This window comes from Bufo gargarizans, chromosome 1, assembly GCF_014858855.1.
Source record: "Bufo gargarizans isolate SCDJY-AF-19 chromosome 1, ASM1485885v1, whole genome shotgun sequence".
In the NCBI taxonomy this organism is placed as follows: Eukaryota; Metazoa; Chordata; class Amphibia; order Anura; family Bufonidae; genus Bufo; species Bufo gargarizans.
Window position 1 is genome coordinate 192,414,390 of NC_058080.1, and position 26,362 is coordinate 192,440,751.

Genomic DNA, 26,362 nt, shown 5'->3' on the forward strand with positions numbered 1-26,362 from the left:
ATTCAGGATTTTTTTTCCCGCCACATTTCTTCCTCGAATATGATGGGTCCCTACTATCCTTCCAGTTTTGAATAATGTATTGGACAGTTCTTAACCCAATTTTAGTAGTTTCTGCAATCTCCTTAGATGTTTTCTCTGCTTGATGCATGCCAATGATTTGACCCTTCTCAAACAGACTAACATCTTTTCCACGACCACAAGATGTGTCTTTCGACATGGTTGTTTAAGAAATGAGAAGCAACCAGTTGGGGTTAAATAACTTTATTGCCAGCTGAAAGATGATCGCCCATGCAGTAATTATCCAATAGGAGGCTCATAACTATTTGCTTACTTAAATCCAGGTGGTGACTTTTTTTTGGGACAGGCAGTGTATTAGCAGAAGAAGGGGAGAAGCGAGCCCCCATTGATGCCCCACGAACCTGAAAGAAAATACTTTGTTCAACATAAAACTTTGTCTGTTACATTTTTGTAAAAAAAAACAAAACATCAAGATTATCTCTTGTAATTGAGCAGTATATCTCCTGTAGAGTCTAAGATGTTCACCAAGTGCTGACAAACCTTGGGCATGTAGAAGAATATTGCCACACTACATTGCAAGTAGCCCAACTATATGTGTCTGACCATTTTTCAAGACATGCTTTGTGTCATGTAAGTAGCTGGGAATTTTAATCGCAAGTGGTTGTAACTGTTGATCTACCCACATGCCCAATTTTTGCGCACAAGGAGCCACTATAGGCCTAAAGGGGGGAGGAAACTTCCCCTTATGCACTTTGGGGAGGGAGTGGAATATGGTCATAATTGGATCTTTCACGTAAATATATTCTGCCATTCTCTCATTAATGACCCCCAGGACTATACCCTCCAATAATAACTTTCTTAGGCATTCCTGTACATAATGAGTAGGATCAGTATTAACGCCGCATCATTTAGTATTTCTAAATTGCATTTGTCGTATAAGCCTGAATTATTAACAACAATCAGAATCCCTGAGGCTGGGTTCACACTTGAGCGTTGCGCAAACGCGCGTTTTACGTGCGTTTTTGACGCGCATTTTTATGCGCGTTTTTGTAATAGTAAACGCGCGTTTGACGCGCGTTTGTGTGATTCACTACAGTGTCCTATGGCCACAAACGCCCCAAAAGTCGCTCATGTACTTTTTGGAGCGTCGGGCGTTTTACAGCGCGATCGTACGCGCTGTAAAACGCCCAAGTGTGAACCATTCCCATAGGGAATCATTGGTTTCTCCTTGTTGAGCGTTTTACAGCGCGTAGGAACGCGCTGTAAAACGCTCAGGTGTGAACCCAGCCTGAGAAGGAGATCAGGATTGTGCTTAATCTGTTTTAGAGCTATGTGCCCCACAACAGTCAGATTATCTCCTAGCTTCCTACAGTTGGGTTTTAGGTTCATGAGCTCCTTCTCTACCATCTCTTGAAATCTTTCCAATGGATCAGACCGTGATGCTATTGGGAAGAAATGAGATACAAAAATGAAAAACAATCACATCTTTATTATCCACAGATTTACAGTGCAATGAGCTAAAATAAAGTAGATTTTTTTTTGTTCATATGAATTAAACAACTGCAAATCTGTATGTGTTTCACCCATAGGATTATTTCCCAATCCCAATATATTTTCAATATATATTTCAATATATTTTTCATCACAAAATGAGACTTTCAGAATAGTCAGCAAGGATTATTTCATTCTACTCAGACATTGAGCAGGACAAACCTCCTGTATTTCTAAATCGGACACTGCAAAAAAAAAGTTTTTTAAATTTTTTAAATAAAGTTTAAAAAAGTTTAAAGTTTTAAAAATAAAGTTTCTTACAAGTTTATTGATATAATAAATAGTTGTGAAACATTAAAGTCAATGGAGGGGACATAGTTCAGACCTTTTCATAGGACTGAGCATTGGGCTTCACTTAAGATGTAACTATAAAGGTTAATCACAGTAGAATCACATGACTCTGATCTTTTTTCACCCCGACGGTGCTTTCGTCCAGCACGTCTTTTACGTTTTTTAGAATATGTGTATCCACTGTTTCCTCGCATTAATATACTGTAGAGCCGCATACAGCTGGATCGGGTGTGGTATTTTCACCCATCAAGGAATTTGAACAATCATCGGAGGTGTATTGTGAATAATCAGATGAGTCATAATTTACAAAGCTGATATTTTGCATGTTCTTTCTTTTTTTCGATGACCTTTTTTCAGTGTAGGAGTTGTATTTTTAGACCACATATAAACCTTGTCAAATTGGTAATATCTGCAATCCCTCTAAAATTTGCCCTTTTTTATTTTCATAATTTGATTTTCGAACTTATTTGTGATTTTTTTCATCCCACACCTTAGGCCTCTTGCACACGAATGCGCAAATTGCACCCACCGTAGGGCAGCCGCAGCGTATCGCAGGCCCATTCACTTTAATGGGTCCGCGAACCGGCCGTTCTGCAAAAAAATGTTCTATCTTTTTTAAGAACAGAAGTACGGGACGAAACCCGACGCAAGCACTCCGTAATGCTTCCATAGGGTTCCGTTCCGTGCTTCTGTTCAGCACCATTACGCATCTCCGGATTTGCGGACCCATTGAAGTTAATGGGTTCACATCTGTGATGCGGAATGCACACGGAACAGTGCCCATGTATTGCGGATCCGCAAATGCGGTCCGCAATACGGTCACGGAGCGCACATGTTCGTGTGCAACAAGCCTTAAAGTCTTCATTCTGTGCATAATCTGACAGTGAATCTTGCGTCTCCTTAATTTGCTTTTGAGTATCATTCAGTACATTTTGTTCTCCCTGAATAATCAGTGACATTATTCTCAGCAAACAATCCGAAAGTATGCTGTTCTATTTTTTCAAAAAATCTCCATGGTATCAAAAAGTAGGGACCTTTTTTCAACCCTAATCCATTGGTTATCCATGTCTTCAATTCTTTTGCAAGCAAAATTTCCAGGCGTTTCACATTTCCAGGAGTTAACATTTCTGTTGGAGGCAATTTCTCATTGGAGGCTATAGTAGCACATTCTAAGACTGAAGCTATTTTATTCAAACGTGCCTCTGAATCTTGGACCTCCTTTAAACTCAATGGGTTTTCAGACTCAATGGGGGATATGTAAAAAGACTGCATGTAGTGTGCACGATCACCAAGCTTCTCTAGTACAAACAAGCGTAGATGTGATGCCCCTGGTAGTTTAGAATGGGAATGTTTTATTCAGTCTTGTATGTCATGAGTAAGGACTAGGTCCGTGGACTATTTTTTTATGAAACAACACCCTCCAGGTGCTGTATTTCCTTTCTTCATTGACTTTGGTGATTCTGTGATACGCATTTTGCAGGCATATTCTATATTTCTGCTAAATGGACATACCGATGCGGAAAGTACAAAGATGATCTGTGTGCTTTCTGAATTTGTATGTCTGTTTTGCAAAAAGATACATGTCCTATACTTGGCCACAAAATGCGGTCCACGGACCTATTAAAGTCAGTGGATGTGCAAACACGGATGGTATCTGTAGTTTGTGATCCAGAATTTGTGGACCACAAAATACATACGGTCTTGTGTATGAGGCCATAGGTTGTATGTGAATAATATTTTAACCCAGTGAAGGTATAGACAGCCTTACCCAGTTTTACTAATCGTAAAGATAGCATAGTCTTAGACAGTCTGTTTAGACCTGGACCAGATTTATCACAGTGTCTAGGGTTGGATGATAAATGTGTTTTAGGGATCAGCTGTTTGAGAAGGCACTCCTGTGCGTCTTCTCTGTGCTCACCAAGCAGAGCGCCATACATTGTATAGTGGCTGTGCTTGGCATCGCAGCTCAGCCTTATTCAATTCTATGGAGCTGAGCAGCGCCTATGCCATAAAACCGATGAATGCATATCCAGAGGTTGTCTTTTCAAAATAGACGTATGAGTGCTGCCAGCACTGCTGCAGAAGTTAAAGGGGTGGGGGTCAGCCTGTCATGCTCAAACCATGCGCTGCACGCTGCATCAAATTGGTCTCCATGGCTGTCATCCCAGAAAGAAGCCTCTTCTAAAGATGATACACAAGAAAGCCTACAAACAGTTTGCTGAAGACAAGACTAAGGACATGGATTACTAGTTCCATATCCTGAGGTCTGATGAGATCATGATAAACTTACTTGGTTCAGATGGTGTCACGTGTGTGTGTGTGTGTGTGGCAGCAACCAGATTAGGAGTACAAAGAAAAGTGTGTCTTGCCTTCAGTCAAGCCTAGTGGTGGGAGTGTCACGGTTTGAGGCTGCATGAGTGGGGAGCTACAGTTCATTGAGGGAACCATGAATGCCAACATGTACTGTGACATACTAAAGCAGAGCATGATCCCTTCCCTTCGGAAACTGGGCCGCAGGGCAGTATATCAACATAACAATGATCCCAAACACACCTCCAAGATGACCACTGCCTTGCTATAGAAAATGAGGGTAAAGATGCTGGACTATCCAAACATGTCTCCAGACCTAAACCCTATTGAGAATCTGTGAGGCATCCTCAAAGAGAAGGTGGAGAAGCGCAAGGTCTCTAAAAACCATGTCATCATGGAGGAGTGAAGGAGCATTCCAGTGACAACCGGTGAAGCTGTAGTGAACTCTATGCCCAAGAGCATTAAAGCAATGCTAAAAAATAATGGTGGCTACACAAAATATTGACACCTTGGGCACAATTGAGTTTTTTTTTTTGAGGGCACACCAAATTTACACACAAGTACAAGCTGTACACGGACTACTTTACATTGTATCAAAGTGTCATATCTTCAGTGTTGTCCAATAAAAAGATATCATAAAATATATACAAAATTGTGAGGGGTGCACTCACTTTTGCTAGATACTGTAAGTCTCAGAAAACCACTATTATATAATATCTTTCAAATCTTTAGGAGCAATATATAGTCCATTAAGCTTTATGACAGCTGCTAAATGCAACATATAATTAGATTATTTTTCTTACGTCCATTATGACACCTAATGTATACGTTTAAAAAACAATACATCCAAAGAGAAAGTCTAAACTGAGATTTGAGGCCAAACCCACCAATTCCTCTGCCTGTGCCCATCATGCACAGCCTGGATGTTGACAACAATAGCATGACAGTGCAGAGTTGTTATCTGAATATTACTGCATCTGTTGCAACAGTTTAAACATATATACCTAAAAAATCATTAGGGAGCCTAAAGGACTTTCTAATGAATAACTCTCCATGTGGAGAGTCCCTGGTAGTTTCTTCTCTGCTCTGTATCCCCAAATCAAAGGCAAAGACCTCTCACCCAGTTAAAAGCATATTTTGGCAATTTCAAGCTACTTCCTTATCCTCTGGATGGGGGATACCTATTAGATCGGTGGGTGCCCTGCTGCTTGGACCTCCACCAATCATAAGAAAGCTCCATCAGTCCCATATAAATTAATGGAGTGGCAGTAACCATGCTACATTCATTTTTGGGGTCCCATTCTCATGATTGTTGCTGGGCCCACACCAATCTAACAGTGGATAAGAGATAACTTGAAATTAGCAGAATACCCCTTTAAGCCAGTTATGTCTGCTCAGTACTGATGAGGCACAGTCAACCTGAAACAACTTTCTGCAGAGGAGGTACTGGCTTGGCTATAATCTTAACTAGAGATAAGCGAAGTTTAGAAAAATTCGATTTGGCTGCTTCGCCAAAGTTCCTCAAGAAATTTGATTCATTACAAATTAATTTTCCACAAATCGCTATAAATCAGGTATACCTGCAGGCCACTCTGCCTTAGGGCACGGCCACTGCAGTTGGGTTGTGGCCATGCTGCAGTGAAGAACAGTGTGGCCAATTAGCCCACAGCCTACCTTTTATTTAATAATGAAGACCCCGCTGTATTGTTGGTCTTCATTGTTAATGGCCGTGCTGCACCTTTAATGCACCTTTAAACAGGGGCTGTTGCTGGTATGGGGTTTGGCTGGCTAGGTGGGGGCACAATATGCAGGCATAACCACATCTCCAACACCAGCTCTCTCCTGCTCTACAGGTAGGAGCCCTCTTCTGCCATTTGCTTTTCTTCCTTTTCCACATCTTCTAATATAGATGAGAATGTATCATCAGGATTATCCAGCTCCTCCTCTCTCTACATCTTACTGACTTTTCTAGGACATGGAGACTTTGAAGGATGATTTGAAAGAAGTAAAGCCAGCAATAGATGACGAAGGTCATCATTAAGACCTGGTCCTCCCTAAAGGGTGCAGGCTGGATGGTATTGATTGGTATGCTGGGCACTGGAGTAATAAAGGATTCCATCTTATTGGTATTGAATTATTCTATTAATTATTTTCAGCAACACTATCCCTAGTGCATGAACGCTTGCCACGTCTCTCCCTATGCTCAGCTCACAAGAGAGTGGCGGAGACCATGCTGGATGAGGGTTTTATAGGGGTGAGACATCACAGATGGCTATCTGCGGATTGGCTGGCTGCACGGCATTGAGTGATCTTGCGTACTGAGGCTTGTCTCCTCTACACTTAGTTTTGCTATCTAACACGTGCAGCCACCTGATTTGTTATCATGAAGTGCAAGGAAATTTGGATAAGTTGAGAATAGTTTTCCTAAACTTTGAATCAAATTCCGCTTTGAATGCTTTGCTGAACACTAATCCTAACTAATGTCTCAAGGTTTAATATTGACTTATATGACTTACCTACCAACTAGTGGAACCAGAGGCACAGCTTTACTATTTTAGTTTTTTTGTTGTAAAGGGCAATTTGCATAATGAAAGACTATATGTGAGACTAAGGCCTCATGCACACGACCGTGCTGTTTTTTTGCGGTCCACAAACCGCAGATCCGCAAAAAAACAAAAGCCGCCCGTGTGCCTTCCGCAATTTGTAGAAATGCCTATTCTTGACCGCAAAACGGACAAGAATAGGACATGCCATATTTTTTTTGCGGGGCCATGGAATGGTGCAACGGATGCGCACAGCACACGGAGTGCTGTCCGCATCTTTTGTGGCCCTATTGAAGTGAATGGGTCCGCACCCGAGCCGCAAAAAAGCGGCTCGGATGCAGACCACAAAAACGGTAGTGTGCATGAGGCCTAAACGTGATAAACATCAGTAGTTAAAATCAACCTGTAATCTGTCTTACATCTATTCTATTTGTATACTGTGCTATTAATACATATGGCTATTTCACCTTCATTAACGAGCTATCGCCTTTGTAGTGAACCCTCATCTCTTAATGTCACTCGAGAGTTACAAAAATGTCTTTCTTCTTTTCATCTGTAGAAAAGTTTCCTGGGCTGCAGCACATTTAAAGTGAAGGATCTGGTGAAAGCAAAGGAGCAACCATTGTCTCTCAGTCTCAAGTAGGTTTCTTTTTTTTCCTTGACTTTCCTTAACCCCTTCTACCCGGGACAGTTTTCACCTTCCTGCCCAGGCCATTTTTTGCAAATATTACATGTGTCACTTTATGTGGTAATAGCTTTGGAACGCTTTTATTTATCCTAGCCATTCTGAGATTGTTTTCTCGTGACACATTGTACTTCATGAGGCAATTTATTTAGAAACATAGAAACATAGAATGTGTCGGCAGATAAGAACCATTTGGCCCATCTAGTTTGCTCAATATTTCACCTTTATTTATGAAAAAATCCCAAATTTACCAAAAATATTGTAAAATTTGCAACTGCCGCATGGTTTTTAGAAGGCAGATTTTGCTGGATTGGTTTTTAGACACCATGTTCCATTTGGGTTGTTACGGACACGGTGATATCATATATGTCAACTTTGTTTGTTTGTTTGTTTGTCTCCATTTTCTGAACGCTATATTTTTTTATTTTTCTGCCAATCGTCCTGTGCAGGGGCAAATTTTTTGCAGGAAAAGTTAACGTTTTTATTGGTACTATTTTTGGTATGATTTTTTGATCATTGATTATTACACTTTATGAAGCAAGGGGACCAAAAAATTGGTTGTTTTTGCACAGTTTTTATTTATTTAATTTTACAGCGTTCACCTGAGGGGCTAGGTCATGTGACATTTTTATAGAGCAGGTCGTTACGGATGTGGTAATGCCTAATATGTATATTTTTTTCTTATTTATTTAAGGGTGAGTTCACACTAGCGTTATGGAGTCCGTTCTGGCTTTTCGTTATAACAGTGTTATAACGGAACATTACGGAATCCATAAGTCGAAAGGGCGGATCCGTTTTGCTGCTCATATACTTGCATTATGACGGAATGCAGAACGGACGCTTTTAAAAGGCAACATTTTTTCATTTATCTTTCTGTGCATGCAACATACATACCAGTACATGCTACTTTGAGTGAACCTACAGTTCTCACAATTTTCATGCTGATGTATACCTAGGTCTGTGACATCTTTTACCCTGCCAGTTGGGTGTTTGGGAGAGAGGTTGTATCTGACCTCCTTACATGAGGTCTCCCCCCCCCCCCCCTGCTGTACACTTGTGCCTTATGTTTCATATATTGTTTGTTATGTGATCATGTCTTAATAAATTACATACCGTATTTTTCGCCCCATAAGACGCACTTTTTCTTCCCCCAAAATGGGGAAGAAATGCCTCTGCGTCTTATGGGGCGAATGCTTGCAGTTTTGCATCGCAAGCTGCGATGTAGGAGCGAGCGAGGACTCGGGGAGGGACTGGGAGGAGGATCTGGGGGCTGGCAATAGCGGCGGGGCGGTGCAGTCAGTGTAGTATAGCCCCGCCCCGCCGCTCCGGTATACTAATATATGATGTCATATTCAATTAATAGTTATTAAACATGCCCCCTCACTCCTATTACTACCTTACATCCTAATTGCTTCTTTAGGATTCAGGCAGGCCGGGCAGGCGGCAGCGTAACTCTTGTCACGTGCCTGCGCCGCCTATTTTATGAATGAAGCAGGCGGCGCAGGCAAGTGACGTCAGTGAGAGACGCGCAGACCGTCCGGCCGGCCTGCCTGAATTCTACAGAAGCGATTAGGATGTAAGGTAGTAATAGGAGTGAGGGGGCATGTTTAATAACTATTAATTGAATATGACATCTTATATTTGTATACTGGCAGCGGCGGCGGCGGGGGGGGGGGATCGATCTGTGGATGGCACAGTTATGGGCTGGGGGGTCTGTGGATGGCACTGTTATGGGCTGGGGGGGTCTGTGGATGGCACTGCTATGGGCTGGGGGGGGTCTGTGGATGGCACTGTTATGGGCTGGGGGGTCTGTGGATGGCACATATATAACAGTGCCACCCACAGATCCCCTCTGTAACAGTGCCAGCCACAGATCCCCCCCTGTAACAGTGCCAGCTACAGATCCCCCCCCTGTAACAGTGCCAGCCACAGATCCCCCCCTGTAACAGTGCCAGCCACAGATCCCCCCCTGTAACAGTGCCAGCCACAGATCCCCCCCTGTAACAGTGCCAGCCACAGATCCCCCCCTGTAACAGTGCCAGCCACAGATCCCCCCCTGTAACAGTGCCAGCCACAGATCCCCCCCGTAACAGTGCCATCCACAGATCCCCCCCTGTAACAGTGCCAGACACAGATCCCCCCCTGTAACAGTGCCAGCCACAGATCCCCCCCTGTAACAGTGCCAGACACAGGATCCCCCCCTGTAACAGTGCCAGCCACAGATCCCCCTGTAACAGTGCCAGCCACAGATCCCCCCCTGTAACAGTGCCAGCCACAGATCCCCCCTGTAACAGTGCCAGCCACAGATCCCCCCTGTAACAGTGCCAGCTACAGATCCCCCCCCCTGTAACAGTGCCAGCCACAGATCCCTCCCCCCCCCGTAACAGTGCCAGCCACAGACCCCCCCCCCCTGTAACAGTGCCAGCCACAGATTCCTCCCCTGTAACAGTGCCAGCCACAGATTCCCCCCCTGTAACAGTGCCAGCCACAGATCCCCCCCTGTAACAGTGCCAGCCACAGATCCCCAGTAATAGTGCCATCCACAGACCACCATTAGTTCCAAACCCACCAAACACACAGCACATCTTTCGGTTAAAAATATTTTTTCTTTTCTTATTTTCCTCCCCAAAAACCTAGGTGCGTCTTATGGGCCGGTGCGTCTTTTAGGGCTAAAAATACGGTATATTTTATATGTGTGTCTTCCACTTTTCTTTGGGGTTATTGGTTTTGTTTTTGGGTTGGCTCAGTATATTATACTAGACCCCAGTGTTATCTACACATTATATGTGAGTTTTTTCTTATAGGTTGGTCCAACTTGCACATATACCACATGTGAACATATTCTTAAAGTAATGCATTTTTTAAATTTGATGTTATTTGCAAAACATAAAAAAGTGACTGAGGTAGCGCAGAAATGTTATCATATGTGTTGCCATATGCCCCCCTGCTTCAGCTATAGGCGGATAGAGAAGCACCAACTGGAGCAGAGGAGAAAATAAGCGACTTCCGTTTTTGGATGCTGTTGTAGCAACTGCAAACTGGCTCCATTTTGATTTGTGTTTTGGGGTCTCCCTCCGTTCTGTCCCTGGCAGTAGAAAGCATTTTAATTGTAATCAATTAGGGTGGGTTAACACGACTGTATGTATTTTGCAAAATACGGAAGAAGCACGTCCTACCTTTTGCAGAACGGACATGTGGATGCAGCCAGCATGTGCTCTGTGCATCTGTATGTCTGTTCCGCAAATCATAGAACATATTCTGTTCATGGGTCTGCAGAAAAAATGGATGCAACACGGACATCACACGGACGTCATTCGTACTTTGCGGACCGCAAGATACATACGATCATATAGATGTACCTTGGAAATGCAAAGTGATTAAACATGAGAAATCTTAATCAAATTAATATGTTTTTCACAGATTCAGTTCTAGAACTGTTCATCATAAAACCATATTCAAGGCTACAGCGCAGCCAAGAAAATGACATTGAGAGAGTTTTTTCAAAAACTGTTAGTTGCCTATAGAAACTAATCAGATTCCACCTTTCATTTTCCAGGAGCCCTGAAAGCTTTACACCAATTTTGATAAATCTCAACCATTGTGTTTCCATAGATTTTATTTTATTTTTATTTATTTTTTTTACCCCATTGTTTGGTGTTGCGGTAATTGCTCTTTTTGAAGCACCATTGCTGCCCTTTTTCAATATAGAACCAGCACACAGAACCAGGAGGAAGACTGCCCAATAAAGTAAAATAAAAATATCTAAGTATCATTTGGTATATTCTGAGAGAATTTCCTATTTGATTATCCTCTATCTTTTTGAGGTTGTATGAAAATTCTGATAAGTGGGGTGAACTGTCCTATACTTGCTCCTTCAACAGTGTCACTATTTCCTCTGTTAATTGATGACAACCGAAGTAGCATTCCTCGGTCATTCTGTAGTAGGTATCAGTCAGAAATATACATTGTTCCAGTGACCTGCCCTGACTTGAGAAGATGTTGCAGTGCCAGAAGGGTTTTACTGTAGGGTCGGTAGGTGTAGTTGAAGTCCCTCCAGATAACCATGTGTGTTTGTGTGTGCAATAAGTACATGCGAGACACAGAGAGACCTACAGAGAGAATATGTGGAGGCCAGGACCTCTTCAGCCACCAAGAAGCCGTCAGAGGCAGACAGAGAGTGATTGATGCCGGAGAATAATTAGAGTCCGTAATGTATGTGTAGATGATCAGAAGAGAACAAGACAGGTCCTAAAGAATGGAAGCCCTCAGGGGGTCATTCATGAGAGGGCAATAGAGGCTGGTGAATCTGGGTTAAAATGTAGTCTTAGGAAGCCAATGGCTGTATATTGTGACCAGAGCATTGTATTAGGATGAAAGAAAAAGATACCTGCCGGCCTGGTCCAAAGCCATATTGTAAGTCACAAAGAGTGTGTGGGAGTTGGCGAAAGCTAGGGTCCGCATCCTCAAGTAGAAAACAGTGCAGTTGGCACTCAACTGGTGAGGGTGGCCCAAAGGTATATAATCAAGGTGATACAATGCAAGTTGCTTGTGTGCTGTATTAGAAGTTGAATAAAAGTGGTACTTCTTGAGAGGCAGTAAGCCCAATGTTCAAACTGTGATGAACATGCCTGTTTGAAAACTGTTGAATTGAGTTAAATTGAGATGTGTTAGACTACTTTCACACCTGTGTTTTTGCCTGATCTGGCAGGGATCAGCAAAAACACTTCCGTTACTGATAATACAACCATCTGCATCCGTTATGAATTATCCGGTTGTATTATCTTTAACACAGCAATGACTGATCCGTCATGAACACCATTGAAAGGCAATGGGAGATGGATCCATTTTGTATTAGATTGTCTCTGAGAAAACTGATCTGTCCCCGTTTTGCTCCGAATCCCATGACGGAAAGAAAACTGCAGCTTGCTCTCCAGTATGGGAACGCAACTAAATGGAATGGAATGCATTTTGTAGCATTCCGTTCTGTTGAGTTACGTTTTGTCCCCATTGACAATAAATGGCGACAAAACGGAAGCGTTTTTTTCCAGTATTGAGATCCTAAGACAGATACTAAACGCAAGTGTGAAAGTAGCCTTAGCAGCATATGCATTGCGAGTTGAAGGCAGTAATTCCTGAGAAAGTTAGTGGCCTAGTGGTAGGGAGAAACCTCAGAGGCACTTGAGCACTGGCTGTTGTGGCTGTTGTAAGCTTGCATACAATGCCTAGGCAAGGCATGCTGTGTTAAGGGGAAGCCCTTATTAGATGGAAGATGCAGTTGAGAATGACACAGAAGATTTGTGAGAGCCATCAGGGATGGGGGGCAGCCTGACCCACTGGTGGTGCACAGTACTCCAGACCCGAGCAAGGTGGGGTTCAAGTGTATTTAACCACCAAGTGGGAGAGAAACCACTTTGACTATTTTATGATAAGAGGGTTATTATACACCATTAAATCAGTCTTATTAACAGCCACAAAGTGATATACTGGTTCCAAGGCTTTTACTTCTGCTCAAAATCACTTGCTGATGGAACTGTAATATTTATGTTATCTTCAGTAAATTCTATACCATCTATATCCTAGGTGATGAAATGCCTATACATTCTCACTATGTGAACTGCTAGGGACAAATACGGACAGGACGCGACTCTTCTAAGAGCTGAATGTCAGCGTGGATAATTGCAGCTGCTTACTTCACTCTATCTGGACATTTGGGGTTCAGTCTGGGTCATCCTCCTTTCAAGTTCTACAATGTAACAGAACAAAAATGAGCCGTCATTCTCTTGGTATCAAAAGGATGATGACACATTTGCAGTTGGTACATGTTATTCTAAAAGCACAGACCAAGGGTGTAAATATAAAGGCTAGGCAAATCAGCGCTATAATCTGTAATAATCTTTGAAAACTCATGACTGTGCAGTTACTGTATAAAAGTGTTTAAAGGCGTCACACTTGAATAAAATAAAATAAATCCCCAAAGATGGGAATAGTGAGAGGGTGCAACTTTAGAATAGGCACTCTGTCCTGAATGAGCAGCACCCATTACTGGCATTTTATGGGAAGTTAATGCATTGGAGCCATCATGTCCTAGATGTAAAAGTACTTAGGCTGCTTTTGCAGATGTAGCAGAGCAATCCGTCAGGCTGTTGCAGCAGAGGAACAGCCAGCCAGAATTGTCCAGATCTGGCCTAGCCATTCACTGTCGGACTATAATGGGAACTGGTGAGATCTGGACTCTCCCCGGGATTTGTTCAGAAAAAATCTATTGCGCGCAGCGATATTTGTCTACCTGAAACCTGGCATCGATACTGGAGAGTGGCCGGATCCCATTATAGTCTAAGGGGTCTGGCGGGCACATGGTAATATCTGGCTCTGTCGGATCCGGAAAACTATTCTCTGCCGGAATGGCATGCCAGATTGCTTTCCCACATTATTGAAAGATGCTTAATTCTTTAACATAGGCAGGGGGACTAAACATTTTTGACATAGTTTGTGTATCTTTACACTACACACTCCTAAATTTTCAGATTTGCATTCACACACAGACATGTGTATATGTCAACCTTGATGGTGCATATTTCCAGGAAATTGTCCATCACTGATCTTGGTATGAGCGAAGTTATGGGTGATCACCAATTTGTTTGTGTGAAGAGATAATATTATGAAGAGATGCCCATCAATGTCTTGAGAGAAAAAGGTTATTTCCTAGTCTGTTTGAAATTGTATATTTTACACATAGTTATATATTTCAAGAATGCTAAAACCTTAATTAAGTAAATATGTACCTTTCAGTCTTAGATGTTAATGCCTTATAGGTCCTCAATTTGCTGTTAAACCAGGCACAGTACCTTGTAGGGCTAGCTCATCTGAATGAGTACCTTTCAGTTAGCAATCCATTGCATCTTTCTGTAGAAAAATGACTTTTAATCCATTTGCAAATGTGCAGTTAAGTGCACCAAGGGTAGACCCAAGCCACTCTGTGCACCCTTGGCCTTCCTTCTTCCTTTGCCCACCTCCCTCTCATTGATTGACAAGGTCCCACATAATCATCTTGCCTGATCCTGTCAATGAGTGGGAAGGGCTGGCAGAGGAAGCTGCACAGAGTTGCTTGGGCCCACTTTTAGGACACTGCTAATATGCATTTTTATCCAGAATAAAGTAATGGATCGCTATGTGAAAGGTATCATTGCATAGAGTTGAGCTAACACTACAAAGCAATTTCCTGCTGACAGATTCTCTTTAAAAGGTATATAACTAAAAACAGTGTCCTGTGCAACAAGACGTTAACTCTGGGGTGCTGGCCTGACAGAATTCCAAGGAAAAAGCCATATTTGATACTGTCCAATAGAAATACATAAATTATATTTTCCTGGAAGCTTGATTAGTGAAATGTTATACAATGGATCTATTATATTGCGGGTAATGTAGACTATTAACACAGAAAACATGGAATTATACCAAAATAGTTAGTGAAGAAACAGGAAGCAGAAGGCTGACTTTGATAGTCTTGCTGGCATAATCCCCAAATCTCTGCTCTGTTTAGTGCATATAATAAGAAAAAGGCATAAAAGCCAAAAACACTTCTGGGAGGACTCTGAGTAATGGGTTCAACTTTGAAAGCTGGAATGCGGCTAGGATTCTTTGATAATGATAAAGTTTGGTGAACAGAACATTTACATGAAATCAAACTAATAATTTGTAAGCGCTTCGATCGGATTGAGTTCCTCTAGAGCGCTATACAAGGACTTAGTAACATAACATAACATAATAATTTATGAGAGCGTATCATTTCTGGTCAATCTAACAGTACCTTGGGCAGTGACCGGGCCACAGGGGCATGTGAGTGGAGCTAATGTTGTGGACATGGACCAAGGAGTAGTTTCTACTTGCAGCTAACAGCTCTCTGGATGGTGTGCAGTAAATGGAAGAATGGCACCAGATTCCTTCAGGGCACTCTCAAGGTTACCAGATGCTAGTCGAGGTCCCCTTGATGGTCTGGGTGTAAGGTGCAGGGAAGGCAGGGTCCCTGATATATTCGTGATGGCAGCACTCTTGGGTGCAAGTAGGTGATGAGTTTACACAATAGGCACACCAGTTCTCGGAAAAAAATCTCAGTACTTTACTGAACCTGATCCAAAGGTCATCAATGCACATATAAGTCATTTACAGCAAGGCAGTTTCTACAATGGTTCAAGTTAGTTCCTAAAAGTTGCATAAGGGGTTGTTTTCCTCTATAGCAATCAATATTCATCTTTTGTTTCTCCAGGCTGGAGGGATCTACTGGCTCTGATGTACCGTATTGCCATATACAGTACTTTGGTACACAATAGCGTCGGTATCCTCTCTAGGAATACTATCTCCTGACAGGTGGTGTTTCTGTCTGGTAGCTTGGAATCTCTCCCCCAAATGCAGAGGAGGCTAAAGCCTGATAAACAACAATTACCTTCCTTTAACAATATTCTCACTCCCTCTCTGGGTTGCCTGTATCTTCAGTAATCTTTTACATCTATGTGCTAGTACACAGAACTATCTCTGGAGTTTAGCTAACGCTCCAAAATGGCTGCTGAGGTGTTGCTTCTACCTCGGACAACACACTACACTGTACTGACTTCCTTCTTGGGAAAAAAGAGTTGAGTCAGCCCTGGGAGGTTTGTTAGAACCTTCCCCTCCTTTATACAACTTAATGGTAACCTGATACGACACATTTTCATGAAACACAATCACAATACTAAGAAGTGTGTTTCAGGACGCTGCATATGAAAAAATGTCCTGTTAATGAATCTAAATTAAGTTATCAAGGAATACAAAGTTTTGCTATAGGAAATAAAAATGTGAAATTATATTGTAAAGGTTACTATTGCTAAGGAGCGTTAAGTAGATAGCCTATCCTAAGAATAGGCTATCAGTTTATGATTCGTAGGGCTCCTATCCCTAGGACCCCCACTGATCATCACAACTGATGGGCCTTTTTAGTGCTTATCCGTGCACAGTGGAATACCTACTGGTGTGTTTAGGCCTGGTATTATACTCCAATGAGCATACACTGATCGATAAGCCATTAACAGAAAATCCTCGATAACCCATTTAAAGAGGACTTGTCACCACAAATGCAATGCAACCTGCATGTTTTAGAGCAGGAGAAGCTGAGTAGATTGATGTATAGTTTTGTAGGAACAGATTCATCAAAACTTGTAATGTATACATTTTAATCAGTTTTCTTTCTGACTTCAGTTGAACACAGGCAAAGAAAGCTTTCAATCACCAATAATATCTCCCCCATGTACAACTGAAGTCATAAAAATATAAATGTATAAATAACAAGTTTTACTGAATCTTTTCCCATTAAACTATATACAGTCCTGATCAAAAGTTTAAGACCACTTGAAAAATGGCAAAAAATCATATTTTACATTGTTGGATCTTAACAAGGTTCCAAGTAGAGCTTCAACATGCAACAAGAAGAAATGAGAGTGAGACAAAACATTTTTTGAGCATTCAATTAATTGAAAATAACGATTAAACTGAAACAGGCTGTTTTTCAGCTGATCCAAATTTTAGGACCACATGCCTTTAAAAAGCCAAATCTGTGCAAAGATGTGGATCCATTGTCATTCTCTGTCAGGTAGTCACACGTTGTGATGGCAAAGGCAAAAAAACTCTTCCTTTTTGGACGTGGTCTGGTTGTTGAACTGCATAAGCAGGGTCTCTCATAGCGCGCCATTGCTGCTGAGGTGGGACGCAGTAAGACAGTCATTTGGAATTTCTTAAATTCCCCCCTGAGGGTTATGGAACAAAAAAGTCAAGTGGAAGACCCAAAAAGTGGCTGTCCGTCAAACACTGGACAATCCTCGATGCAAATTAAGGCCCTTACTGGTGCTGACTGCAGCCCCATAACCACAAGCATCTGAGACTGAAGGGCTTCAAAAACTAAAAACGTCTTTAAAGACCTTGTCTCCTTGAATGCCACAGAACTGCTCGTTTGGACTTTGCAAGAGAGCACCAAGCATGGGACATTCAAAGGTGGAAGAAAGTTTTATTCTCTGATGAGAAAAGAATTAACCTTGATGGTCCTGATGGTTTCCAATGTTACTGGCATGACAAGCAGATCCCACCTGAGATGTTTTTTACGCGCCACAGTGGAGGGGGCGCCATAATGGTCTGGGGTGCTTTTTTCCTCAGTGGAACAATGGAGCTTCAGGAAGTGCAGGGGCGTCAAATGGCCCCTGGCTATGTCCAGATGTTGCAGAGAGCATTCCTCATGACTGAGGGCCCTCGTCTGTGTGGTAACTACTGGGTTTTTCAACAGGACAACGCTACAGTACACAATGCCTGCAGGACAAGGGACTTCTTCCAGGAGAATAACATCACTCTTTTGGCCCATCCTGCGTGTTCCCCTGATCTAAATCCAATGGAGAACCTTTGATGATGGATGGCAAAGGAAGTTTACAAAAATGGACAACAGTTCCAGACAGTAGATGGCCTTTGTGCTGTCTTCACCACTTGGAGAAATGTTCCCACTCACCTCATGGAAACGCTTGCATCAAGCATGCCAAAACTAATTTTGGAAGTGCTAAACAATAACGGCGGAGCTACTCATTACTGAGTTCATGTTTGGAAGTTTGATTTCTGTTTTGGGGTGTTTATTTATTTTTTTGGAGGTGTGGTCCTAAACTTTTGATCAGCGAAAAAACAGCCTGTTTCAGTTTATTCATTGTTTTCATTAAATTGAATGCTCAAAAAGTGTTTTGTCTCACTCCCATTTCTTCTTGTTGCATATTGAAGCTCTACTTGGAAACTTGTTAAGATCCAGCCATGTGAAATATGATTTTTTAGAGAGAAGGGTTATTAGATGACAGGCACAAAGTGAAAGTAAAAAAAAGTACCATTTGCACAGCTAGACGAACAGATAGCCCTTTGTGACAGAACGGCTCAATATTTTATAATAAAGACCAAAATGAGTAAAATGCACCGAAGGTGTACATTGCCTTTTTAACTATGTTTTTTTTAATCAGTTTGGACAACACATTTGATGTATAAACTATAATCTATGGGTAATTCAATAATGCCTTAAAAAATTTAAACTTGTATTTCCCACATAGATAAAAAGTTTAACTCCTATTTTCACCCTACACAAAAGTTAAAGTAAAATGTTATTATTCACATTAAGTATTTTGTTATGATGGTCAGAAAAGCTTCTATCGTTTTGATATGATCCCCTATGGTAAGATAGCAGTAATGTTGGATCCGAGAAGTGCTTTCAAGATTCCAGTGGCAGGAAGAAAATTCATTGCCGCAGTCATGAAATCATCTTTGCTCATTAAATACCCTTCTGCTTTTTTGTTCAGTTTGATTGAAAACTGCTTGAAAGAAAACTTTTGAAGGGCTCCAGACAGGAAATATTTCGGCAGCTCCCTTTTAACCAATATTGTACATTCTAATTTGCCATCGCAATTTTATATCAATTTGAAAGTCAAATCATTGTTAGTTCTTTAGTCTAATTAGTTAAATAAGTTTTAAATCTGTTTCTTTTATTTGTGAATTTTTCAGTTGCTTTAATTTGTCGTTTGAAATAGATGTCAGATCAAGATAAGATATTCTTCTAGAAAATGGAACATCACAGCCTTGCAGTGAATAAAATAAAATTCTGTCTTCTATTCAACCAAAGCAGAGCCAATTAGTGTAGGTTATAGGGTTTCATATCAAAGGGGCTCTCTTCTACTAGCTTGTCATGATCTTTATGTGTAAGGGCACAAGTAAAATTTAGGCTGTGCATGAGTCCATTTTAAAAGTCACCAAAAACAGTCTATTTATGTAGAATTCAAGAATCAATTAACCTTTATGAACTAGATGTATTTTTCAATCAAATCCGTAAACTGGCCGCCCGTATTAGATGTATGTTGGCAGATCCTGCCGATATTCAGTGGGATGGATTCGCCTCTGCTATGATGGAAGCTGTTGGGAGAGAAAAAGGTTGGGCATGTTGAAAAAAAAATTCTCGAGGAGATAAGCCACCCGCCAGGGGAGTCTGGCAGAAGCTTTCATGCAAAACACATGCATGCTTCACAACAAACAGATCTGCACAAGCTTTGCCATCCCACCATGAGTTAATTTTGTAGATGCAGAAACAGACACCAGATTTATTATAAGGGGATTTTTTTATTAAGTCTGTTTCCCAGGAGTCTGCATTGCTGCAATTTGTGCCAAATGTATCAAACGTTGCATGACGTGGTGCATCTTTAAGTCTAACGCTTCTGGCTAGATTCACAATGAAAAGTACATGTGTGACAGTCATTTTTTAACAGCTGTTTTCAGAACCATTAAAGTCTATTGGCTTATTCACATGGTCGTTTTTTTTAAAGCCAGTGAAAAACGGCAATGAAAAAATAGGTTATTGCGTATTTTGGCCCTTTTCGTGGACCGACAACCTCCATATAATTAAAGGTTCTGTGTTTTTTTTAACAGCTGTTTTTTAGAAAGCACCAAATGGTTGTTCGAAATAGGCTATTTTGCTGTTTTTAATTTCCATTATTTAAACTGTTGTGTGACTATAGCCCTACTCCCCCTCACTGGAAGTAAGATGTGACTTTTTTAAAATTTCACAAAGATCTATTTTTCAACGTTTTGTAAATAGAATTCTGGAGTGCGGCGCTTAAAAACTTTCCCAAGATTTACCCCTTCCTTTCCAACAGCTAAAGTGCTTATCACAGACAGAGTCAATTTGCCTGGTGGTCTTAATATTAAAGTGATGCTTTGGGGAAATCTGTTTATTCCTCAAGGGTCATGCACCACCACCTCAGGCCATGCTTTATGCATAGCACATTTTTTATGCTGCCTCGTTGATAAATGTGGAGCATGATACATAGAAAAGAGATAGTGGGACATCCATAGCCCACTGACAATGTGCACAAATAAATCTACTCCGATTCACCAGCGGTGTCCAAGATGTTCCTTTATCATGTTTTTAGCAGAAAAATTGTTAGACCCTCTAAAAAAATGAAAAGAATCATCTCAATATAACAAAAAACAATGTAAAAAAGGCTATACAGAGCACAATACGTATTTGCATAAAGTACGCATGCCATTTAAAGCCCTTTTAATAAGATATTTTTCATCAGAACTCAGATCAGACCCCAAAATCTTTATCAGATCTCAGAATAGACCCCCAATCTTCATCAGGTCCCCAAATCAAACCCCCAATCTTCCTAAGATCTAGTGCGCTCTGCTTGCAATGCTGCACTGTGACTTGACGTTTGAGTGGTGAGTACTAGGGATGAGCGAAGCGACTTCAGGTGAAACATCCGAAGTCGATTCACATAAAACTTCATTAGAATACTGTACGGAGCAGGAGCTCCAATGAGCCGAAGTTATTACTTCGCAAAGTCTCGTGAGACTTTGGGTAATAACTTCAAAAATTAACTTAGTGGGACCTTGGAACCGAACCCGGTAAAAAAAATTGTTACAGTAGAAATACATTTTTAACCATTTCAACGCCCCCCCCCCCCCCCAGCTGAAACACCCTTAATGACCAGGCCACTTTTTACACTTCTGCACTACACTAATTTCACCGTTTATTGCTCGGTCATGCAACTTACCACCGAAATGAATTTTACCTCTTTTTCTTCTCACTAATAGAGCTTTCATTTGGTGGTATTTCATTGCTGCTGACATTTTGACTTTATTTGTTATTAATCGAAATTTAACTATTTTTTTTGCAAAAAAAGACATTTTTCACTTTCAGTTGTAAAATTTTGCAAAAAAAACGACATCCATATATAAATTTTTCACTACATTTATTGTTCTACATGTCTTTGATAAAAAAAAAATGTTTGGGTAAAAAAAAAAAATGGTTTGGGTAAAAGTTATAGCGTTTACAAACTATGGTACAAAAATGTGAATTTCCGCTTTTTGAAGCAGCTCTGACTTTCTTAGCACCTGTCATGTTTCCTGAGGTTCTACAATGCCCAGACAGTATAAAAACCCCACAAATGACACCATTTCAGAAAGTAGACACCCTAAGGTGTTCACTGATGGGCATAGTGAGTTCATAGAACTTTTTATTTTTGTCACAAGTTAGCGGAAAATGATGATTATTTTCTTTTCTTACAAAGTCTCATATTCCACTAACTTGTGACAAAAAATAAAAACTTCCATGAACTCACTATGCCCATCACAAAATACCTTGGGGTGTCTTCTTTCCAAAATGGGGTCACTTTTGGAAATGTTATACTGCCCTGGCATTTTAGGGGCCCGAATGCGTGAGAAGTAGTTTGAAATCAAAATCTGTAAAAAATGACCTGTGAAATCCTAAAGGTGCTCTTTGGAATGTGTGCCCCTTTGCCCACCTAGGCGGCAAAAAAGTGTCACACATCTGGTATCGCTGTACTCAGAAGAAGTTGGGGAATGTGTTTTGGTGTGTCATTTTACATATACCCATGCTGGGTGAGAGAAATATCTTGGCAAAAGACAACTTTTCCCATTTTTTTTATACAAAGTTGGCATTTGACCAAGATATTTATCTCACCCAGCATGGGTATATGTAAGATGACACCCCAAAACACATTCCCCAACTTCTCCTGAGTACGGCGATACCACATGTGTGACACTTTTTTGCAGCCTAGATGCGCAAAGCGGCCCAAATTCCGTTTAGGAGGGCATTTTTAGACATTTGGATTCCAGACTTCTTCTCACGCTTTCGGGCCCCTAAAATGCCAGGGCAGTATAAATACCCCACATGTGACCCCATTTTGGAAAGAAGACACCCCAAGGTATTCAATGAGGGGCATGGCGAGTTTATAGAAATTGATTTTTTTTGTATTTTCTCACAAAGTCTCCCTTTCCGCTAACTTGGGACAGACATTTCAATCTTTCATGGACTCAATATGCTCCTCACGGAATACCTTGGGGTGTCTTCTTTCCGAAATGGGGTCACATGTGGGGTATTTATACTGCCCTGGCATTTTAGGGGCCCTAAAGCGTGAGAAGAAGTCTGGAATATAAATGTCTAAAAAATTTTACGCATTTGGATTCCGTGAGGGGTATGGGGAGTTCATGTGAGATTTTATTTTTTGACACAAGTTAGTGGAATATGAGACTTTGTAAGAAAAATAAAATAAAAATAAAATATCTATTTCCGCTAACTTGTGCCCAAAAAAATGTCTAAATGGAGCCTTACAGGGGGTGATCAATGACATGGGGGTGATCAGGGAGTCTGTATGGGGTGATCACCCCCCTGTCATTGATCACCCCCCTGTAAGGCTCCATTCAGACGTCCGTATGTGTTTTGCGGATCCGATCCATGTATCCGTGGATCCGTAAAAAACATACGGACGTCTGAATGGAGCCTTACAGGGGGGTGATCAATGACAGGGGGGTGATCAGGGAGTCTATATGGGTGATCACCCGCCTGTCATTGATCACCCCCCTGTAAGGCTCCATTCAGACGTCCGTGTGATTTTTACGGATCCGCGGATACATGGATCGGATCCGCAAAACACATACGGACGTCTGAATGGAGCCTTACAGGGGGGTGATCAATGACAGGGGGGTGATCACCCATATAGAATCCCTGATCATCCCCCGTCATTGATCACCCCCCTGTAAGGCTCCATTCAGACGTCCGTATGTGTTTTTCGGATCCGATCCATGTATCCGTGGATCCGTAAAAATCATACGGACGTCTGAATGGAGCCTTACAGGGGGGTGATCAATGACAGGGGGGTGATCAGGGAGTCTGTATGGGGTGATCACCCCCCTGTCATTGATCACCCCCCTGTAAGGCTCCATTCAGACGTCCGTATGTGTTTTGCGGATCCGATCCATGTATCCGTGGATCCGTAAAAAACATACGGACGTCTGAATGGAGCCTTACAGGGGGGTGATCAATGACAGGGGGGTGATCAATGACAGGGGGGTGATCAGGGAGTCTATATGGGTGATCACCCGCCTGTCATTGATCACCCCCCTGTAAGGCTCCATTCAGACGTCCGTGTGATTTTTATGGATCCGCGGATACATGGATCGGATCCGCAAAACACATACGGACGTCTGAATGGAGCCTTACAGGGGGGTGATCAATGACAGGGGGGTGATCAATGACGGGGAATGATCAGGGATTCTATATGGGTGATCACCCCCCTGTCATTGATCACCCCCCTGTAAGGCTCCATTCAGACGTCCGTATGTGTTTTTCGGATCCGATCCATGTATCCGTGGATCCGTAAAAATCATACGGACGTCTGAATGGAGCCTTACAGGGGGGTGATCAATGACAGGGGGGTGATCAATGACAGGGGGGTGATCAGGGAATCTATATGGGTGATCACCCGCCTGTCATTGATCACCCCCCTGTAAGGCTCCATTCAGACGTCCATATGTGTTTTGCGGATCCGATCCATGTATCCGTGGATCCGTAAAAATCATACGGATGTCTGAATGGAGCCTTACAGGGGGGTGATCAATGACAGGGGGGTGATCAGGGAGTCTATATGGGGTGATCATGGGTGATCAGGGGTTCATAAGGGGTTAATAAGTGACAGGGGGGTGTAGTGTAGTGTTTTGTAGTACTTTACTGAGCTACCTGTGTCCTCTGGTGGTCGATCCAAACAAAAGGGACCACCAGAGGACCAGGTAGCAGGTATATTAGACGCTGTTATCAAAACAGCGCCTAATATACCTGTTAGGGGTTAATAAAATCGCATCTCCAGCCTGCCAGCGAACGATCGCCGCTGGCAGGCTGGAGATCCTGTGTCTTACCTTCCATTCCTGTGAACGCGCGCGCCTGTGTGCGTGCGTTCACAGGAAGTCTCAGCTCTCGCGAGATGACGCGCCAATGCGTCACTCTGCGCAGAGCTGCCGCCTCCGGACCGCGGATCTGCGTTAGGCGGTCCGGAGGCGGTTAAAGTTATTACCCGAAGTCTCGCAAGACTTCGCAAGGTAATAACTTCAGCTCATTGGAGCCAATACATTCTAATACTGTATGGAGCTCCCGCACAAGTATTCTAATGAAGTTTTATGCAAATCGACTTCGGATGTTATATCTGAAGTCGATTCGCTCATCCCTAGTGAGTACCTAGAAGAGCTACACTCACCACTCCCTGCACCTCCTGTGTACTAATGAGCTTTTCCATAATGGCAGTTTTGCAGTCTTCGGGTAGCATGTTTTAGAGCAGGAGGAGCTGAACAGATTGATATTTAATTTTGTGGGAAATATTAAGTAAACCTTGTATTTCATCTATGTAACTCTCTGCATTTTGTATGCGTATGATTCCAGTGGATGGTCCTACTCAATGATTGACAACCTTCCTTCTATAACTGTGCATGCAGAGATAGCTGTCAATTACTATTAATTGGTTCTCTTTTTGTAAGGCTGTACTTTTTTTTATTTATTTGCTAAAACAGTAAAATAGAAAGGATTTCAATGGGTAATTTTTATTCTTCATTTTTAAGAAAAGTTTTTGTCCATCACATTGCTTAAAGCTTGAAAACTAAAATAGAACCATAACAGAACACTTACTGCTCTGCCACGTCCCCTTTTTTGCTATAACCATAGGCATCCTGAGTTATGACCATAGGTACTGGCAATTGACATTATTGCAGACATAACACCATACCATCAAAAAGTGCCAATTCAGATGGCATAACACTAGTGTCACATTTCACAGTGAAATATTTATCAGCAATTGTTTGCAATGTCATGATTTCTTGTTTCTGCACACTTACAATTTCTCTCCTCTTTTTTTTGAGTTGAATGCAGCTCCCAACTATGACTTAAAGATGAATGTGGCTCCCAAGCACAAGGCTGAGGACCTCTGTTGTAGATAATACATAAAATATAATACATTAAAAAAAAAACATTTGCTCCATTTGGTTCTAAAATAAACTATTGGTTCCATAAAAATTGGAAATAAAGGCTTAAAATTTTAACTTTTTGTTATTTTTGTAATGTTGGTTCTACTTCCTGCTTTATCTAGCACTGATTGTGCAGTCACCCAGACTGGAGTGCATAGTCCTGGCTTCTGTACATAATTTTCCTTTGAGCTCAGTTTTTTTTTCCTCTTTGCACATTTCTTGGCAGTGTCAAATCCAATCAGCAACTATTATAATATAGCTGTCGTAATAAGAATTGTTGCTAAAAATCCATACATCTTCATAAATAGCTTTGAATATTATCATGTATGGAGGGCTAATGTTATGAATAGCATAAAAGCAAATTGAAACTGACGAGGACAAACATCCATGCTATATTAAAGGCCATGTACACCTTCAGAGGCAATTTTTGTTTATGATTGGATTTTACTAATTTTTAGTGAAAAAAATCATATTTTCAATTGGACTTTATTAAAAATATTGAGCCATTCTGTCACAAAGGTTTAACTGTTTTTCTAACTGTGTGACTGGTACTTTCACTTTGTGCCGAGTCATCTAATAACCCTTATCTCTAACCTACTGAGAGGTAATAAACACTTATTTAAGCCACATTCTTATCAGTAAGATGAGAACTAAGCTATAATGAGGGTTTATAGGGTCAGAGAGCAGAGGTAAGGAGCATGTCAGTCCACAAATGACAGAAAAGACAGAAAATCCACAGGCTGCTGCTACAGCATGTCAGCGATATACAGAAAAAAAGATGCCATCTTTTTTTTTTTAATTCAAAGTTTATTTATCATTTTCTTCTTCTCATTAAAACAAGAAAAACATAGATAAGAGAATAGCCATTACAAAAAGCACAGATATACATCCTCATATTTAACAAGAGCATACCCTAACAGCTTTTCCCCCTTCTTATTAATTATACCATAATCCTAAAAAAAGAAAGAAAGCTTTCCCCCTCCCCTCCCATCCCCACACCCACCCTCCCCTCCCTCCTCCCCCCTACCCACTTGGTTGTCTTGGGAGTGTCCTCAGGGTATTTTGTTTCAATGGCCTCTTTTCTAATAACTTATATCTATATTTCCCCCTCCTTACTCCT

General features: G+C 41.5%; 1 protein-coding gene across 7 annotated transcripts in view; it reads left to right on the forward strand.

Annotated features, from left to right (window-relative positions):
- The window catches only part of INPP4B (inositol polyphosphate-4-phosphatase type II B), a 700,458-nt gene that overhangs the window by 391,390 nt on the left and 282,706 nt on the right, over positions 1–26,362 (forward strand). For 4 of the 7 annotated variants that reach the window (XM_044300592.1, XM_044300585.1, XM_044300600.1 and 1 more), the window contains one exon: positions 7,273–7,352. The exons of 2 other annotated variants lie outside the window; for them this stretch is intronic. In XM_044300592.1, coding sequence (XP_044156527.1) covers positions 7,273–7,352 — 80 coding nt within the window. Of the gene's footprint in view, positions 1–6,244; positions 6,297–7,272; positions 7,353–26,362 lie in introns of those variants that run through there. One more of the 7 variants, XM_044300615.1, reaches the window with a different exon arrangement.